The sequence below is a fragment of the Trachurus trachurus genome (genome assembly GCF_905171665.1).
Source record: "Trachurus trachurus genome assembly, chromosome: 9".
In the NCBI taxonomy this organism is placed as follows: domain Eukaryota; kingdom Metazoa; phylum Chordata; class Actinopteri; order Carangiformes; family Carangidae; genus Trachurus; species Trachurus trachurus.
In genome coordinates this window covers 9,158,009-9,177,664 of record NC_139895.1, presented here as the reverse complement: position 1 = coordinate 9,177,664, position 19,656 = coordinate 9,158,009, and the positions used below count along the sequence as shown (strand labels likewise).

At 40.6% G+C, this 19,656-nt stretch overlaps 2 protein-coding genes across 2 annotated transcripts in view; both read left to right on the top strand.

The window, feature by feature from the left end:
* Positions 1–447: 447 nt before the first annotated feature.
* Positions 448–13,039, top strand: LOC310991671 (STAM-binding protein-like A). The gene is made up of 10 exons (XM_083979519.1): positions 448–573; positions 3,677–3,901; positions 4,061–4,136; positions 4,232–4,327; positions 6,584–6,977; positions 8,193–8,317; positions 8,928–9,065; positions 10,167–10,279; positions 10,464–10,563; positions 11,569–13,039. The coding sequence occupies exons 2-10, from the start codon at positions 3,699–3,701 to the stop codon at positions 11,623–11,625; spliced, it is 1,302 nt and encodes a 433-aa protein (XP_083835645.1). The 5' UTR covers positions 448–573; positions 3,677–3,698; the 3' UTR covers positions 11,626–13,039.
* Positions 13,040–13,326: 287 nt separating this feature from the next.
* The window catches only part of ppil2 (peptidylprolyl isomerase (cyclophilin)-like 2), a 45,074-nt gene continuing 38,744 nt past the window's right edge, over positions 13,327–19,656 (top strand). The window contains exons 1-10 of the mRNA XM_083979518.1: positions 13,327–13,467; positions 13,660–13,709; positions 14,343–14,388; positions 14,612–14,674; positions 14,873–14,924; positions 15,671–15,722; positions 16,113–16,204; positions 16,617–16,706; positions 16,823–16,898; positions 17,750–17,910. Coding sequence (XP_083835644.1) covers positions 13,436–13,467; positions 13,660–13,709; positions 14,343–14,388; positions 14,612–14,674; positions 14,873–14,924; positions 15,671–15,722; positions 16,113–16,204; positions 16,617–16,706; positions 16,823–16,898; positions 17,750–17,910 — 714 coding nt within the window. The 5' untranslated portion in view covers positions 13,327–13,435. The remainder of the gene's footprint in view (positions 13,468–13,659; positions 13,710–14,342; positions 14,389–14,611; positions 14,675–14,872; positions 14,925–15,670; positions 15,723–16,112; positions 16,205–16,616; positions 16,707–16,822; positions 16,899–17,749; positions 17,911–19,656) is intronic.

Genomic DNA, 19,656 nt, shown 5'->3' with positions numbered 1-19,656 from the left:
GACCTCTCGCACCCAAAGCGAGAATCATACCCCTAGACCAACGAGCCACACGATTACAATGTAATCGAAGCATAGTGATTTTTATTCCTGGAAATCACGTCATGATTTGCTATTTCTCTCCGTCATCATCATACCTGACTTACAGATGATCTATGATATCATCGCAACTCTGTTTCTCTGGATCTATAGCTATGATAAAAGTCTCGCCAGTTTATGAAAAAGACACCCACCCTCCACACACACAAAAAAAATGAAAAAGAAAACAACAAAAACAAAGATGGAATTTAATCTAATTTAATATGTGTGTGTGTGTGTTTGGTTTTTAATAATGGCCGTAAAACTTCATCGATAAGGAACGTAGGCGGGCGTGACTCGTCATCAGGGCGGAAGTTGTTGTGACTGCGGAAGTGTAGAGAGAGACCAGAGAGAGATCAGTCCGTTGGACGCTGAGACGGTCCAGTCCGGTCCGGGTCCAGCAGCCCTGGGACTTGTGTTTTTGATCTGGTTTTTTTGGTCTGGTCTGGTCTGTATGTAGACCCCTGGTGGTCCCCGGGGGGTTCACGGCTCGATCGGGTAAGGATGGAGACCATAAACTTCCTCTTCCGATCAATCAGCTTTTACTTTAACCGTTTCAAACTGTTAGCATTAGCTACATGCTAAGTTAGCCGAGTTAGCGCTGCTAGCTCCACGATGTACACACAGTAAACAGTGAGGCGTTTAGGAGATCACCATGGAGCCGCAAGTACACATTTATCTTTATACTTTTACACAGAGTACATCAGTGAACACGGAGGTTATTTATATGAGGTGAAATTAACGCAGTGTCAGTAAATGTTTGAGCTGTAAAAGGGGCCACAGTTTGACAGGTCGTATGTGTGTTGTTAAGTTATGTGTTATTATTACCACTGGAGTGACAGTTAGCCCGAAGGCTGGTTGGTTTTCAAGTCATTTCTGACACCACGTATCGTTGTTTTCACCTTTTATCTCTCAGCTTAATATGGATAAGAAATTTAGCTATCGATAAACAAACAATAGCTTTCAGTTTGGCTGCTGTGATTTCCCAACCAGACCAGTCCAGAGTAGGTTGTCAGACTTGTCAAATCTGGGCAAGAAAAAACAGCCTCAAATTTGTAAAAGAAAAAAAAAAACCAACAACCTTTTTTCAATCACATAAAAACTTATAATTCCTATTCAGACCACATCACTATTACCTACAGACTACAGCCTCTCTGGGTTTATCTGGTCCAGATGTTTGACCTGGTCTCATGTTCATCAGCATTGGTGAAGGTTTCTGGGGCAGTATCTTAGAAGAGGTGTGGTTGGTTTTTAAGGCATTTCTGACACCGTGTATAGTGTTTCACCTTTTATCTCTCATCTAAATATGGATAGGAAATGTAGCTACTGATAAACAAACAATAGCTTTCAGTTTGGCTGCTGTGATTTCCCAACCAGACCAGTCCAGATCAGGTTCTCAGACTTGTCAAATCCAGACAAGAAAACACAGCCTCAAATTTGTAAAAATCCTTTTTTTCCCCCTTACTTTCTATTTGTCACTACATAGACTCACCAATAAGTTAATTAATAGTTCTACTAATCTGAAACTACAGACTCTCTGGGTTTATCTGGTCCTGATTAAACAAATCCAGATCTTTGACCTGGTCTCATGTTTACCAGCATTGGAGAAGGTTTCAGAGTCAATATCTTAGAAAAGGTTTGGTTGGTTTTTAAGGCATTTCTGACACCACGTATTGTATTTCACCTTTATCTGTCAACTCAATATGGATAAGAGATGTAGCTATAGAAACACACATAATAGTTTTCAGTTTGGCTGCTGTGATTTCCCAACCAAACCAGGTTTAGCTCTAAAACAACTCTATTCAGACGTGTCAAATCAAAAAAAAAAAAAGACATACATCCTCAAATTTGTAAATATCCCTTTCCTACTTAATTGAGTTAAATCACAACAAAACTTTTAATTCCCATTCATACCACATCATCACTGTACCTACACTCACTAAGTTAAATGCTGGTTCCACTAATGTGAAATTACAGCCTCTCTGGGTTCATCTGGTCCAGAAATCCAGATGTTTGGTCTCATGTCATCTGTATTGGAGAAGGTTTTGAGGCAATATTAAAAAAAAAAAAAAAAGGTTTTGGGATCAAGTGTAGGCTACATACTGTATGATGAAAAGCGGAGGAGTGTGTAAACTATACAGTGTGTTTCAATTGAGCTTTGATAGAATATAGATTATATTACATGTGGAAATAATGTTTACTGTTGTGTACGCTTTGGATGCTATAAAGCAAAAGCACAAATTAAAAATGAAACAGACTGCACATATTCTTTTCTTTTTGAGTGTTACATAAGTATAAACTGGATTGTTATTGATATATTTATGTTTATGCAGCGTTTTGGTTGAGTTCTGGCCGTTCTTAACCACAATAATAAGGTTTTCTTCAGGTATTTGAGTCTATAGTCATCATGCATCATATTTTATAAACATACTCTCATGTTTGGTATGACATGTAGAACTTAATCTACTCTTCTGTTACCATGTTCATGTTGTAACAGCATAACACAGTCCAGTCTGTGGTTATTTTGTAGGCTTGACTAATGGTTCAACACATTAAATTAGAACTTTTCTTAAAAGATTCAAGTGAAGTTTAAAAATAGCATCTTAGCGTCAAGTGTGTTATTCACCTCTCCTGTTTCTTTTATCAGTGCCACTCCTCTGTCTGTGCTTGTGACTCTCTCAACACTCTGTGTTTCATATGGGATGTGCCAAGAAGCCGTCATGGTTGAATCAATGCGAGCCATCTGACTGTTAGTCAAGTCAGCATGCTGATGAGGCGTTTTATTTGACTTCATTTGATCAATACAGAGAAGAAAACCCCAAAGTCACGGAGCCTCCCAGCAGAGTCATTGCTCCTCTTCTAAATATACTGAGCAGCCAGCGAGACTCAGACTGAGCCGTGGCCTCGATACAGAGCGGGAGGAGAAAGGCACTGACTTCTTGTTCTAGTTTATACGGGATATCAAGTTATGCTCAAACACCCGTAATAAGTTTGAAGTATATTCAAAACTGTATTTATATGATTTTTTATATTTCTAGAAATGTAATAATAATAAAAGTAGCCTAATACATTTTTTTTTGCAGAAAATAAACTGAATTCCTGCTCTGTCTTACCTGCCACCTTAGAGTTTGTCGTATTTTTGAGACTTTCTGTGGCTATTTAATTGAATTTTTGTTGGAGTATCTGCTCATATTCAGTCCTTATGGAGCCACAATGTGAGTTTGAGACAGTATTGCAAAGGAACCAATATGTTTGAAGTTGACTCTAAAACAACTAGTAAGTTTACTGACTGGTACTGGAGCTCAAAGGGCCAGTTTACCCAAATCACGCAAGAATAAACAAATTAAAGAAACTGTTTTGGCTGAGGGTTTAAGATACAGCTTCACTTTTGAATTGAATCCAAAAGTATCACAGTTAAAGCAGCACATTTTAAATTGTCTTCAAAATGAGGTTGTAAAGATCAGTCTACTTGTTTTAAGTAAGGAACAAACCAACGTGCCGAAATGATATAGTGTGCGTGTTCATAGTTTTCTTCTGGTTTGTCCACACAGCACCGACAGCAGTGGTAAATATGCAAATATGTGGCCTGTCTCGTCCCCAGTGTTGCAGGTGGAGCTGTAACAATGGCTGATCACAATGACGTCAGTCTGCAGCCGGAGGAGCGAGTGCGTGCGTTGACCAAGAAGGGAAGCACGGTGGAGGTGAACGAGGACGTGCCTCCGCGCCGCTACTTCCGCTCGGGCATGGAGATGATCCGCATGGCTAACGTCTACACGGATGAGGGCAACATCGAGCACGCCTTCGTCCTGTACAATAAATACATCACGTAAGTGTATTTACGTAGTTAGTGTGACTTTGTCCCTCAGACTGCACACATTAAATTAGTCGTGTCAAGTTCAGATGAAATGTTCACAACAGTAAAGATGCTCAAGGAAAGTGTAGAAACATTCATCTGTAAATAACAAGAAATTCTCTTTTCACAAAGACTCTTTATAGAAAAGCTTCCCAAGCACCGGGATTACAAGACCGCTAACATCCCCGAGAAGAAAGACACACTAAAGGTATGTTAGTTTGAACACTGGTCCAGGTTTGAATTTGTTTTTAACAAACATGTTCAAGCTCAACATTTATCTCCATTTTTCTATTTTCCCCTCAGAAACTAAAGGACGTTGCGTTTCCTCAAGCTGAGGTTCTGAAAAAAGCTCTTCTGAGGAGATTCGAGCAGGAACATGCACAGTATCTTGTCAAAAAGGTAAAATTTCTCACAGCTCCACCAAAGGTCACTTTCTTGAACAAGGAAACAATAGCTGGGTTTACATGGAGACAAATATTTTTAGCTACAATTGGTTTACACGTCCAAACCGAATGAAAATGCTCCAAATAAACAGCTCAATCAGAATAAATAAGTCAATTTGGTTTCATAGGGGTGGAAAACTTTTTCCCAAACCGATCAAAAGTAAAATAATATCATGTAAACGGTGAAACTGGGCATGAATACGTAGTGACGTTCCTTTACTTGAAAATGCTTGAATGAAAGTGTCAAAACAATGACAACTAGTGTGCTGATCAGACCACAGATCTCCATCTTTGACCAGCGAGAGTTGAAGCCCAGACTCGATGCAGCTCACTAGCATTGGCTCAAAAAAGAGAAAAAATGACCCAAGTCATTTCTATATAATTTTATGGCCCGTTTAAGCGCGCATGTGTCAGACGGCTGTAAAACCTCCGTTCTGAATAATTGCATTGGCACATGTGAACACCTGATCGGTATCAGATCAGGGGTCTCCAACCCTCTGAGAGCTACTTTTACAAAATGAAAATGACCGAGAGCTACGCATGTTTTGTAACATTTATTCTTTCATTCTTTACATTCGTAAAACAAAAAGTGTTTTCCAGTCCTCTTGAAAATAGTATGTTTTTAGCCTCTATCATCCTGATAGCTGAAAATATTACTGTCAGGTATTGTCCCTCCCTCCTCTATTAAATATGAAAGGAGGCTGAAAATCACAGTACATGTCTGTTCTGATGATACAAGTCAGAGGTCCCGAAATGTGTTCATGTTGAGACCCCTGGATTACATCATATCACATGTAAACAGTTAACCTGAAAGACTCTTTTGGAATGAATTCAATCAGAAAGAGTAAAAAGTGTCCGTGTAAACCCACCTAATAACTACTGTATATGTAGTACACATGTACAGCCCAGCGTCATTGTACATTGATTTCACAGTGTGTTGTCTATAGTGTAAGTGAAACATTAACCAGCGCCACAGGACCTGCATACCATGGTGGTAATAACAGGGCCCAGTCATTCATTATCAGGCTAAATGGAGGCAAAACAATAACACTGACCTTGAATAGTCACATTGTTTATTACAGTGAATGAAACGTATTCATCTCAACTCACAGCTCACATGAATTATTGCACAACAGAACTGCTGTTGTCGACAGCGACCTGAAGCCAATCTCATGTCACACAGTTTATCGCCGAATGTCTTTCCTGATCAGAAGAACAATAGATGAGAAAAACAGAGAGAGACCACCAGCCGGGACTCATGCTGCGTTCAAGACAACTCGGTAGTCGGAAAAAAACGAGCTCCGAGTTGTAAAAAAAATGAATTGAACGGCATCGAACTCGGAAATTACAGGTCGGAAACTCGGGTATCCTATCAGAGCTCCGACTTTCCGACTTGACGTCACGACAACATCAAAACATGGCAGCCCTCGTCTTAAACGGTTAGAATTAAGACATTTTAAGTTATTTGTTGAGGTTTGAAATGCATATTTTTGTGTATTATTGCAGTAGCCTATATGAAATACGTTTATATTAAGCTGCGATGAGCTGTGATTGTTGTATGGTGTGAAATTGCGGTCCTCGTATGTGACGGAAATAATGTTTAACTGTTATCAAGGCTATAACATTATATGTGTGCACTCATCTGCGGCGTCTCCTCTCCTCCAAAATAAACATAATTTACTGCTGCATTTATTTTTCGTATTCAGCTATGAGCCACAATATGCCAAACTTCCTTCAGGTATCCATGTTTTTTTTCTTCCGGCTTCTACCTAGACAGTGGGTTATTGAGATTCTTTTTCATCATGAAAGGTTTTATTATCTTGTAAAAAGCCGAAACGTGTGATGGTCCATGACCTAAGATAAACAAGGAGCTGATACTGAGCTTGGTAGTCAAATGTGAGCACGGGCAACATTTTAACAGAGCTCATGTGTCTTATTATATGTGCATGCATGTCACGTGGAGGTGCCTGAAATTAATACAAATCATTCAACATCCACGTCAGTCTCAATAATAACACAAAATACCTGGAAAGTAGCGTTTACCTCATGCAAACTGAAGTCTGTTGGTAAAGTTGGTATGTTTCAACTTTAAAGAAAAAACTATAAAAAAAAAAAAACTCTAGGAATACCACACAAATCTTCCCACCTAGTGAAAATATCTTACTCATGACTCGGACTCAGACTTGCGTGTGCGATGTGTTTGTGCCTCCAGAAAGCCGAGGACGCAGCCACGGCGCAGGAGCAGTCCAGGCAGCGAGCGCTGGACGCCGAGCGGGAGCGCGTGGCGGAGATGCAGCGGCGGCAGCGGGAGCAGGAGCAGTTCAGTGCCTTCGAGGAGATGATCCGCCGCCAGGAGCTGGAGAAGGAGCGCCAGCGCGTGCTCCTCGAGTTCGCCACGCCCACCGCGCCTTCCCCCGACACGCCCCTCCTCCCCGGCATCCAGGGCCCCCCGCTGGTCTCCCCCACCCACCCACTCAGCCCGGGCGACCCGTCCACCAACCACCAGTACAACAACCCACCCACCACCATCGGCACACCTGCCTCCGGCCCGCCCAGCTTCGACCGCTCGCTCAAGCCCGGCACTCTGGTCAGCCCGGGGAACAACAGTACGTTTTTTTTTTTATTTAAAGTTACAATATGTAAGAAATCTAAAGCAACTGGCCGTAAAATCCTCCTAATATGTCACAGAGACTCAGGAATAATGTTCATATAACATGATGAACTCACCAACAACAATAGTACAGCCAGAGTATTCGCATTCAAAATCTTTTTTGCAGACTGCAAATGTTTATGTTTTGAATTTACGTGTTGGCATGTTGCGCCACGTAGCCCTCTCTCCCAGTCACGGCGGCGTCAGTGGCATTTCAGCCTCCGGTCTGGTCCACTGAGCTGCCGCTACGACTGGGAGAAAAAACGAGATCGCTGTGTTTTGAATTTGACTGCAGTAACCGTTTTTGGCCACATTTTTACATATGGCACCTTTAATTGTGCCATATAGTGTAAAGACATACAAACAAATACTTACAGGGGTGCAATGTGGGTGACTAACAAATAACAGCATCATACAAACAAGACTTCAAATAGGCAAACAGAGAGGAGACAAGAACAAAACAAGACAAAAAGATATATATATGATAATAATAATGATAATAGAAAATATATAATGAAGAAATGAATAAAAATAGAATACAAAAATAAAGAATAAAAGGTAGGTTAAGGTTTTTTCTTGTGAGAGTGTGAATGTGCGTGGGCGTGTATGTGTGTGCATGCACATGTGTGAATGACTTGTGAGATTACAGAGAGAGTGCAGAGAGAATGAGAGGATGAGGCGAAAGAGGGGAAAGAGACAGATGAGTGACAAGAAAAAGTAAAATAGTCTCGTAAGTAAAGATAGGAAGTAATATTGTTTTAGACCCCCAGTTTGCCCCCAGGGGCCAAGACCTTGAGCAGGGAGGACTGGAGGGGTATCATTTAATCATTCTTTTTCTTTCCTTCCCTGATTTGGGTTTATTTTGTTTGTTTTATTCTTTCTCTTTTTCTCTTTTATTATTAATAAAAAATTATTGGATTTAATTGTTTCCTTCACAGCAGAACAACAGTAAGTTAATCTGTCTGTGACATGACGAGGGGGGCCGGCCCTCAGAGGATTTAAATACTGCCCCCGCTCCTGCTTTAAAGTGTTTATTCCTCTGAGCTGATTTCTTTCCCCCCCTGACCTACTTCATTTTTTTTTTTTGCACCATGCCGTGTTTCGGGGCAAAATCACAAGAATCAAACTTTTCCACTCAGCTTCTGTCCATCCCTCTTCATGGTTTGCGCAGATACGATGGTGGACGCCCTTCGGCAGTTGTTTGTTCCCGCTGAGCTGTGCCGGAGCTTCCTGCGGTTGGCCGAGGCCAACACAAGCCGAGCCGTGGAGACTTGTGGCATCCTGTGTGGCAAACTGGTAAGACTGAGAGTCTCTGTTGAACCATCAGCACTGTAAACCCCCTCCTCCCTCTCTCTCTCATCTCTCTCTGAGTAGATCTGTTAGTAGAATCACAAAAATGAGGTTAACCACGTAAATTATTAGTCAAACTACAAATTTGTGTTACTGCTTTCGATCAGCTGACGGTTAACGAAAGAAGCTCTGGAAATGCGACTTGCTGCTTTAGGGTGTTGTCAGTGATTCATATTTATGAGGCTATGAATATCTAAGGAATGTGGATCAGTAGATGTGGAGACATCAGCTGACCTCTCTGACAACCTGACTCTTCTCTCCCTGTCCCAGATCTGCTGTTGCTTTTGTTTGAAATGTACCAGGCTCATTTGTGCTGCTAGGCTTAACTTAAAGCTCTTTTCACTTTTTTTTTTTTAAGGAGCATGACTTGGCTTTTCTTTTTTTCCACCCACGGCAGGAACCAGTCAGTGCTCCGTTAATTTAGCTCCTAGAGTCCTTGGGTAGCTTTCTTGGCAGATGGTGGCTCTTTCTGCATAATTTAAAGCAACAGCGTAACAGCAGCGGCCCTTTTTTATTTTATTTTTATTTTTTATTTTTTGTGTTGTGTTTGTTCCAGACCAGAAACGCGTTCACCGTGACCCACGTCATCGTACCAAAGCAGAGTGGCGGCCCAGACTACTGTGACACGGAGAACGAGGAGGAGCTCTTCCTCATACAGGACCAGTTTGATCTCATCACCCTGGGCTGGATACATGTGAGTAAACGCTACGAGCGGCGACTGCACCGCTGTGCCGCACAGGAACGAGAAAATCCTGCTCCACCTCTGAGCGTAAACCAGACAGAATCCCGTAAATGTAATTAACACGTGGTTTTACTGAGCTGACAAGTGAAGATGTTCTGTCTGCTGCTGCTGCTCCAGTGAGATTTGACTAGAGGAACATTTTAAAGTATAATGTGATTGAGGAACATGATAGGTTCTGTTTTAAATATGAATCTGTGTGTCTGTGACCACACAGGGCTCAGCAATCTGATTTAAATCATCATTAAGACCTTAATATTAATATATTATTCATGTGTATAAATATGAATAACTATTTAGATTTAGAATAGTTATAGATATTGGTTTGGTTTAGGTTTATTTGTTTAGCACAAAAAAAAGCGAGGGAACAAAGTCCTGACGAACTTGTACAAAGCTCTATAATACAAAACAAAAGACAAGCAGACAACAACACAACAAAGTAAAAGACAAGAAATCAATAACAACAGGAGTTAGGGTACTTGAAGCAGCTAACAGCAAAAAATATGTGTGAAAGCAGAAGAAAGACAAAGAAAATATAGTTAGAGAGTGAGTAGGGATGGATAATTAGGTTCCTGTGGAGAGTAAAAATTCCTTCAGATTCTTTTAAAAAACTCCTCTAAAATGAAATGGGAGGAGATACAGTCTATTAGATGTATATATAGATACTGTATGTTGATTCCAGAGCAGCTACTTCAAAATTGAATTTCACAAATTGTGCTTTTTTTTTTACTATTGTTATAATAAAATTCCATAATGGTGAATATGCAAACAGTCATCCGGTATTAGCTCTGCCAAGCCCTGGTGACCATAAGGTGTGTTTCGTTACAGATTTTTATTTAAATTTTACACTTTTGATTATTACAAGTGCTTAGTTTCATTTGTACACATATTTTTGGCCTAACACCAGTGCACAGTGTCAGTAAATCGTACTACAGACAGAAATTTGACAAACACTGAGGTGTCATGCTGAGTCGTGATAAACTTTTGACCCTTTTTTAAATTATTTTTCATACGGTAAATTGAAACTTACTGAACATTTGGCTTTTTTCTTTCCAGACTCACCCCACACAGACGGCCTTCCTGTCCAGCGTCGACCTCCACACGCACTGCTCCTATCAGATCATGCTGCCGGAGGCCATTGCTATCGTCTGCTCACCTAAGTTCAATGAGTGAGTCACAAACCTGTTGGTGTCCGCCGGTCATTACGAACATTTATACAATTTCTCGTTTCCTCCTCATGACTGGAATCAGTTTACATCACGGTGTTTTGCCTAACAAATATTTGTTAGTGTAATACCGTATTCATGTTTGTGTGTGCTGAGGTGTGACGTCGTGTTACTGTGTTTGTCCCAGAATCGGCTACTTCAGGTTGACGGACCGAGGAACAGACGAGATCTCCACATGTAAACAGAAAGGCTTTCACCCTCACAGCAAAGACCCTCCTCTATTTACAGTGAGTACCTGTCTATTGTGAGCCAGCATGCTCCTCTGTGTGCTACTGAAATATACTTTATGTACTGTATGTTTGTCTTAAAGGGATAGTTCAACATTTTGGCAAACTGGCCCATTGCCATAATCCCTATAGTCATAGCAGTAGGTTCGTTACCTTTAATTGTCGGTGCAAGCTGTTTTTAGAACGGTGGAGCAGAGCCGCGAGCTGCTCAGAGCTACGCTACGGAGGCTCATGCGATTTCTTGGTTTCCCTCATCAGACTCAGAATCAAATACACAATTCAACAACTCCAAAACGCTCTGGTGGACAAGTTGTGACCTGCACATTCACCACGATATGAGATAATAACAGAACGTTACCAGACAGAGTTGTTTTAGATGTAAATTCATGCAAAACCGCTGATGCACGTTGCCTTCAGGGACAGTTTTTCATCAAGCAGTCTCTGTACTTATCTCTAAAACAACTCCCTCTCATAGCGTTCTGTTATTATCTCATAGCGTGGTGAATGTGCAGGTCGCAACTTGTCCACCAGAGCGTTTTGGAGTTGTTGGATTGTGTATTTGATGAGTTTGATGAGGGAAACCAAGAAATCCCATTAGCCTCCGTAGTGTAGCTCTGAGCAGCTCAAGGCTCTGCTCTGCCGTTCTAAAAATAGCTTGCACCGACAATTAAGGGTAATGAACCTACTGCTATGACTATGGCAATGGGCTAATTTGCCAAAATTGATAAAAGGCACAAAGACCTCACAAAACAAAGCTTTGTTTCTTGTGAACATGAACTCTCCTTTGTGCCATACTCAAGAGAATAGCTTCAAATTTTGCACAAATGTCCACTTGGACTCAAGGATGACCTTTGATGGTCAAAGCCATGTTGACTCTGGATAAAACTAGAATGTAACGTGAAACATTTGCATGCATTATCCAGTGTTTTATTTCCTCTGTGAATGTATTGGATTGGATTGGATTGGACAGACTCTAACATGTCCAATCTGTGTCTCCCTCCTCAGCACGCGGGACACGTCACTATCACCAATGACACCGTGTCCATGATGGATTTGCGGTGATTTATTTGTGTTTTTCCACCCGAACACTCATAGACTGTTTTATTAAAACTGGAGAAAACACTCATTTTATTTACAGGACGGTACCGAGTGAAAGCCGGCCACAAGTTTACCATTTATATGGACTTCAGTTGTTCTTGAAGGGAACAACATTGTGAACCTTTTGGGGTTTTTTTTTTTTTTTTTTTTTTTTTGCTCTGTAAGAAAAATTCTACATATTACTGCACTTTTCATGCAAATCAGCTACGATTCACTTACTGGACTGGCGAACGTCTGGCTCTTCAACCCTGTTGTTTTTTTGTGAATATGTGCTGTACTTCCTTCCTGTTCGACTTTTTTGTTTTTTTGTCATCGTTGAAAAAAAAATGTATGTTTGTCAGTAACAGCTAAGTGTCGGGCTGATAACTCGGCCTTTGTTTCTTCAATGTCAAAGTTTGGTTCTGCCTGACAGATAAAGTGCCAAGGATGAGAACTTTCACCTGTTGTTGAGTTGTTCATTGTGCAACGTGAAGTTCTTCTGTGTAAAGTGCGACTCTGTTCTTCGGACCTGGTGTGTTCCCTTCATAAGCTGCTGAAGTGCTACGAGTGGTGTGTGTGAAATGAAAGCAAGTTGTAACTCAGGTATGCAGGCAGTGTCGCTGTTGCTGCGCTGTTACGATACTTTTCTATACAAACACCATCACTCCACAGCATCCTTTATCCAGAATGAGATTCGATTAAAGTTGAAATCTTTCTTGTGATGGATCCACCCTCTACACCTTTTTATTTTCATATCCTTTGTTTATTTTTTGGGGGGGAAAGAGGGTCAGTAGAACCTGTAAAATAATTTGTCCTTGCTTCAGAGGACGTGTGTGCAACAGGCAAACTGAATGTACCTACCTTCTGCTACCGTTACTACACAATACTAACCACCTGGACAGGCGTCATGCCTCTACCAGTTTTTTTGTTTGCTCGCTTCTCTTGTTAGAAGAAGTAAATGATTAGCCATAATTGTAAGAATACCCTAAATAAATCAAATGCCAAGATAAAATAAAACCTATTGTAGATTAATTTATTCTGCAATGTTTTGTTTTTGTCAAGTTTGTCCGGTTAGCTTGTGCTTTCCTAAATAAACTAAATGCAGTGTAGAAGTGGATGAAAGAGAAAAGGCCAGGTTTGGGCATTAAAAAGCAAACCAATCGGCCTACACATGACCAAAGACAAAACCATCAAAGATCGGACAGGATCAGACAAGCCTGGAATTTGTTTTAAGAATTTCCAGCGGTCATATTACGATGTTTGAGAGAAGATGTAAGCTGTAAAAATGATGAGAGCTCCAGAATATTTATAATATTCAAAGGGAAGGAGCCTCGGATGGTGAATGGGGCAGTTCCATAGTTTTGGGGATTTTGGCTGGAAATGAAATGTGAACAATATGGTCTCTAGTAAACTGAGAACTGTGGCAAACATTCATGTTTAAGAAGATGCTACATGTGAATAAAGATTACTAAAATGACAAAGCAGTCTTTAAATGTGTTTACAATCAATATTCTGTCAATCAACTGATCATTAAATCAATCATTCTAGCTTTAATGTTTCTGGATACCTGTACATAGGACCGCTGTGGCGATAAATGCGTTTCTATCATTCTGCCAGCAGGTGGCAGCCGCGCGCCGCACGTAGAACGTAACTTCCGTTGACGCGGACGACGAATAAGAACGTAAACAGGAAGTGGAGAGGTGAACCGTGTGTGTGTGTGTTTCTCGTTTCTTCTGTTGGTGAAAATCTTTTCGTTTTCCAGGCATAATCTGTCAGACCTTCACAAAAACTCAAAATGGGGAAGCGACAGCATCAAAAAGACAAAATGTGAGTGTTAAAATAATCCCGAACAGTTTACAGCGGCTCCGAAACGCGATTGTTGTTGTTAGCATAGCAAGCTAATGCTAATCTGTGAAGTAGCGAGCTCTTACTTTTAAAAAAAATTAACTTAAACCAACATAGCTTAGTTATTTTATCTAATTTATGCGTGTTTGTGTTTTTTTTTTATCCGCCTGACAGGTACATCACATGTACAGAATACACAAACTTCTATGGAGGGAAACGAACAGGTGAGTCTGTTGTTATAGTTCTCCATCGTTCAGTTAAATCGATCAATTGGGTTTTAAAACACACGTCGTAGCTGTGCTAAAATGATATAACTAAAAAAAAAGGGAAGATTTACTAAACAGAAATTGTGACGTACATTTTTTTTTGGGGGGGGGGGGGGGGGGGGGGGGGTTACACGAAGTAAATACTGTATATTTTGTTATATATTGTTATAAATATATGGCATATATTGCTGCTGTAACACAGTACTTCCTCAGCCTGGGATCAATAAAGTTTGACTTATCTTCTCTAATATCAGAACTTGCCATTTGCTCTTTCTATTGGGACTCTTCTTGTTGTAGCTTGTCTTGCACCTAGAGTAATGTTTAATTTCTAATATCACACACTTCAGCTTCCTTTCTTCCTTCCTCCCTCCCGTCTTTTCCTCAGAAATCTTTGTTTTTAGTTGCACTTCCTTGACTGACTGCAGGACATGTGCACATCATGAATTATCCAAACAATCCTGCTTCCATCCCCATGCAGTGGGGTGTTTACTCGTCTTTTATCCACCAACCCAGTGTTAACTCCATCCAGCTACAACCAGATGTTTACTTTTAAGATGAGTTCACTGGTAACATTTTCTTTCTTTTTTTCAGAAATCCCTCAGGCAAACTTCAGACGACTTTCATTCGACCACTGCAGGTACAAAGAGATTTGTTTTTATGTATCCTCGGGGAGATGCACAGCTGGTTTGCGCAGATTTACTATCACACACTCTGGCTTTGCTGTCCCACATTCATGTAGGACACACAACAATGATATCGCTGATTGTGTAGATGTGGAAAAAACAAATGTAGAGTAATTGTAGATTATCTACATTGATTTGTCTCATTTTGACATGGTTATTTTCTCTGAAACGTTCCAGCTTGTCCCTTCAGCCGTTTGAGTATCCTGTCTGCACTGAGGAGGGAGTCGTCTTTGACCTTCTGTAAGTAGATTTTTTTTTAAATCAAGGAGGTCTGCCTGGCTATAAGTGGCCTTTTGACTGTCGGTTGTCATTGTGTATTTGTGCATTTACCATGAAGGAAAATAGAGGAATCTGCTCATCTTAAACCACGAGGACGACTCTGATGGTTTCTGCCTGGTTTGACCTTTAAAATCTCTTTGTTTCTTCCTTCTGTTTTAGGAGCATTGTTCCATGGATTAAGAAGTTTGGCACTAATCCCGCCTCAGGAGAGGTACTAGGTCATCTATTTACTGGCATGTAAATTGGTGATGAACTGATTATTCTATTGGGCTGAAAATATAATGTCAGCAGCTCATCAAACGTTTTATATGACAGTGTAAATTAGATATCTCTAACCCCAACCCTTTATCGCTACTCCAAGCAGGTAATTACCGCTCAAATATGAACTTTTCACCCCAAGTTAGAACGAATATTCGAATATTGAATAAAAAAAGTGACAGCCCTACAACATCATAACAACATCCTCTGCCCTTAGACCCTCACGTCAAGTCGTTGACTGAGGAAAACCTCCCAGGAAAACCCTTTTAACAGGGAAGAAATTTGGAGAAACGATCCTTCACCCAGGACCGTGACCAAGACAACCGTGCAATAGATGTTGTATACGGACAAGGAAACAGTTAATAACGCAGAATATGCAAAAACATGGAAATGGTTAGCAAGAGCTGTTGAAGGCAGCTTCTGATGGAAAGGAAAAGTAGGGAGAGTAGGCCAGCTGAATGGGAGTAGTGGATGACAGACTGGTTCATGAGAAGGGAGGCCAGAATCAAATATAGAAAAAGAATAGATAGGGAGGATAAAACGGTTTGGGGGACAGAGTATTATAGGTAGTAGGACAAAAAAAAGGTGTGTTTTCAGTTTTCCCGTCCACCACCAATGTTGTTTAAATAGCAAACACACTTGATTCATTTCACTTCATCATTGAAATGTAAACCTCTGTTTTTTTTATTTTTCCCACAGAAACTGGAGGCAAAGTCTCTGATCAAACTCAACATCGCCAAGAACAACGATGGTAAAAAAAAAATACGTGTTTGGATGTCATTTAATCGCAAAAAGTTCTACATGATGTCATCTGAGATGATTTCCCAGTCGCCACAATCAACAATCAAGTAGTTATGGATAAAAAGGTCAAAGCCGCCCGCACTCCTGTTACTGCAGCACAGTGTGAGAGCAGCTTGTTAAGGCTTAATGGGGAGGGGGTAGGACGATGGTGGTGGTGGCAGATTAAGGGCAAATTAAAGCAAAGTGGAGGAGGATGACGTGGGAGAGATGATAATTTAGCAGCGTTACACATTATACAAGATACTTCTTGACTTTTGGGGGAGATAAGGTTTCAGACAGTGACTCTGCTGCTTTGCTTGTTTCTGAATTTTCTTTTTTTTTCTGTCTTTTTTTGTTCCAGGAAAGTATCACTGCCCCGTCCTGTACAACGTCTTCACAAATAACTCTCACATCGTTGCCAACAAGGTCACCGGGAATGTGTATTCTTACGAGGTGAGGTGAACTCCCACATTGATCCTTCCTCACACACAAATAGTTTTTGGATCATGAGCCAGCGTCTAAAATTACACAGAGAGAGAAAGCGGAGAGGATGAGATGTTATCGGTTCTGGCTGCAGTGTGTGATACAGTGCAGATACTCGGCCCACATGGACACACCAGCTCGCTGCCTTACATCACTTTGAATTAGCTGTGTACAGCAAAACAACAATTACAGGCTGTTATCTGGCTCTTACAGATACATTCAACAAAGTAGAGTCTCTTGTGTTTTTATATAAAATCGTCCCAGCTTAAGAAAATGAGCAGAAATCAATGTTTTTACAGCTTATGGGTATCAATTAGAAAAGGATAAAAATGAAAATCAAGTTTTTGTTTGCTTAAATAAATATTCCTGTTTCCACTCGCAGGCTGTTGAGCAACTCAACATTAAGACCAAGAGTTTTAAAGATCTGCTGACTGATGAGCCCTTCACCAGAAAGGACCTCATCACACTCCAGGTGGGTTGTTGCTTTGTGTTTGGTTTGCTGAAGTTTAAAAGTGCATTATTATTTATGGAGAAATGACAGTAGTATCTATTCATTCTGGTGTAACTTGTTCTGTTTTGTGTTTATAGGACCCCACAAACCTGGATAAATTCAATGTTTCCAACTTCTTCCATGTAAAAAACAACCTGAAGGTGCTGGATCCAGGTGAGGCATCGGCTGTCTTTTCTTTTTGTTCTGTTTTAATCAGGGTGAAAATTCATCACAGTAATTTGCTTTAACGGTTTTCTTTCTTTCCTTTTTTTTTCCTTCCAATGTTTATTTATTTTATTTGTTTAAAGGGATAGCTCAACATTTTGGCAAACTGGCCCATTGCCATAATCCCTATAGTCGTAGCAGTAGGTTCGTTACCTTTATTTCTCGGTGCAAGCTATTTTTTGAACAGCGGAGCAGAGCCGTGAGCTGCTCAGAGCTACGCTACGGAGGCTCATGGGACTTCTTGGTTTCCCTCATCAAGCTCATCAAATACACAATCCAACAACTCCAAAACGCTCTGGTGGACAAGTTGTGACCTGCACATTCACCACGCTATGAGATAATAACAGAACGTTACCAGTCAGAGTGGTTTTAGAGGGAAATTCATGCAAAACCACTGACGCGCGTTGCCTTCAGGGGCAGTTTTTCAGCAAGCAGTCTCTGAATTTACCTCAAAAACAACTCTCGGTTTGTGTATTTGATGAGTTTAATGAGGGAAACCAAGAAATCCCATGAGCCTCCGTAGCGTAGCTCTGAGCAGCTCACGGCTCTGCTCCACCGTTCTAAAAAATAGCTTGCACCGACAATTAAAGGTAACGAACCTACTGCTATGACTATAGGGATTATGGCAAAAGGCCAATTTGCCAAAATGTTGAACTGTTCCGTTAACTGTGTTTCTGATCAAATTTGTATCCTTTATGGTGAGCCAAAGGCAATTTTCCACCATGATGGTGCATGATAAAGATTCATTGTATTGTATTATATTGTATTCCTCATTCTCTTTTCCCTCTGTCATGGTTCAGAAGAGGAAAAGGCCAAGCTGGACCCGGCGTACCACCTGAAGAGCACCAACATGGAGACCAGGGAGACTCTGGCAGAGCTCTACAAAGACTACAAGGGGGATCAGCTCCTGGCCTCCACCATGAAGGAGCCAGAGGCCAAGAAGACGGACAAGCTGAACGCCGTAAGGAAAAAACACCACGATGCTCTAATGGTGGAGCAGTAGAGAGAGAGAGAGAGAGAGAGGATGAGGAGGAGGCTGATTATAGCTTTAGTTAAAATGTGAAACATGTGCTCACAGTGATGAGAGCTGAGATGTTCAGATTGTTACGATAACGCTGAAACGCTACGAATTCACAGTAATTCACCATTTTCATGCAGAAGATCAGAACGTGATGGCGTGTGCCAGTAATACTAATAGACTTCATCATGAACTCTCATTATTCTTCGTTAGATTGCAATCACCACTTCCCATTAAAGGGACGACAAAAGGTCAAATAAAGTAGTACGTCCGAGAACAGGGCAACTCAAATAGGACATTTTCAACTAAAATGTTTAGTTAGAAAAAAAACCCGAAAATGATAGAGCTGCACTGGCGTTTACTGGAGCTTTCAGCCACGTCACATGGTCGTTTTTCTAGTTTCTCATGAAGATGAATCTCTTGATCTACTTACATTATTTTTTTTTTTAAAAAGGAGATGTATAGCACTTTTTGGATTTTCTTAGTATCAAAGATACATTTAGATTTCAGAAATTGTTCCTTTTTTTTAATACTCAATATCTACTTACTTGTTTTTTAAAAGTGAGAGAGATCTTGGCTGTTAAATGAGAGAAATCCACTTTGAGAATTTAAACAAGATTCATTTTACATCATAATCAACTAATTAAAACGTGATTGAGTCAGTTCTGCTGCTGCAGCGTTTTGAAGAAGTGCAGTTCTTACTTTGGACACAGGAGGGAGCCGAACGCACACTAATAGATTCACAGTGCTGCTGGAAATGAGACAAAAAAAAACATTCAACAACATTCAGAAACACAACAAAGGGTGTTTACAGAGGAGTGCAGATCATATTTTTAATATTTAAAAACAAATATTTAAAAAGAAAAAAAAATCCAGTTCATGAGATTGAGTCAAAGGCCAAAACATGAGAGAGTCTGAGGGATGGAAACGGTTCAACGGTCTCGTTGAAGAAGCAGCAGGTTCATGTTGTACGATGTACGTGTGTGTAATTCAGTTCAAAATAACTTTATTCATCCGTTACTTGCCATTACTTGACAGTGGATTAAGGCTTCATGTGATTTTTGTTGTTGTTGGTTTTAATTGGGATGGACAATATGCAAAAAAAACATATCATATCAAACATCATCTAATTGTTCAGTTGTAGTTTTAATTATAAACTGCAAAAAAGAAAAAGATTTTAACACACGGCCCCAATCGTTTTCCATATCAGTGCTGCATACACAGGCCGACCAATAACATACATGTAGAGCTTAAACCAGTTGAAAGCAGCACAGTTAAAGCAGATATCAGTGGAATGTTTTTGTTAATATAAGTCCTAAATAGTCCTATTTTCCGTCAGCAATCACTTACATGAAGTATTTCAGCCTAAACACGAGTCTCTCCGTCACTCTGCTCTGCTGTAACCCGAGGAGAAAATTTTCCTTGTGGGATACAAGTGTTATCCAATGAGGAGAGAGAACGGCATGAAGGGCTGTGTGTGCAGCCAAGGGATGCGCGTGAATGTGGTGACGTAGCACGAGGACCAATTGATGCCTGACAAGGGCGGGGGCTGCTAACTCATGGTGCGTTCAAAGAAACTCGTACTTTGTGTTTTTCCTTCCTGTGAAGTCATACCAGTTCGATCTGGTACGAGTTCACGGGTCGGAAGTTACGAGTGGCCGTTATAGGGAACTTTCACAGACAACAGGA

Bases quoted from the DNA above. Each gene is read 5' to 3' on its own strand.
- LOC310991671 (XM_083979519.1), top strand. From the start codon at position 3,699: ATGGCTGATCACAATGACGTCAGTCTGCAGCCGGAGGAGCGAGTGCGT. The intron at 4,137-4,231 runs GTATGTTAGTTT...TTTTCCCCTCAG, and splicing joins AGAAGAAAGACACACTAAAG to AAACTAAAGGACGTTGCGTT. The intron at 6,978-8,192 runs GTACGTTTTTTT...TGGTTTGCGCAG, and splicing joins GGTCAGCCCGGGGAACAACA to ATACGATGGTGGACGCCCTT.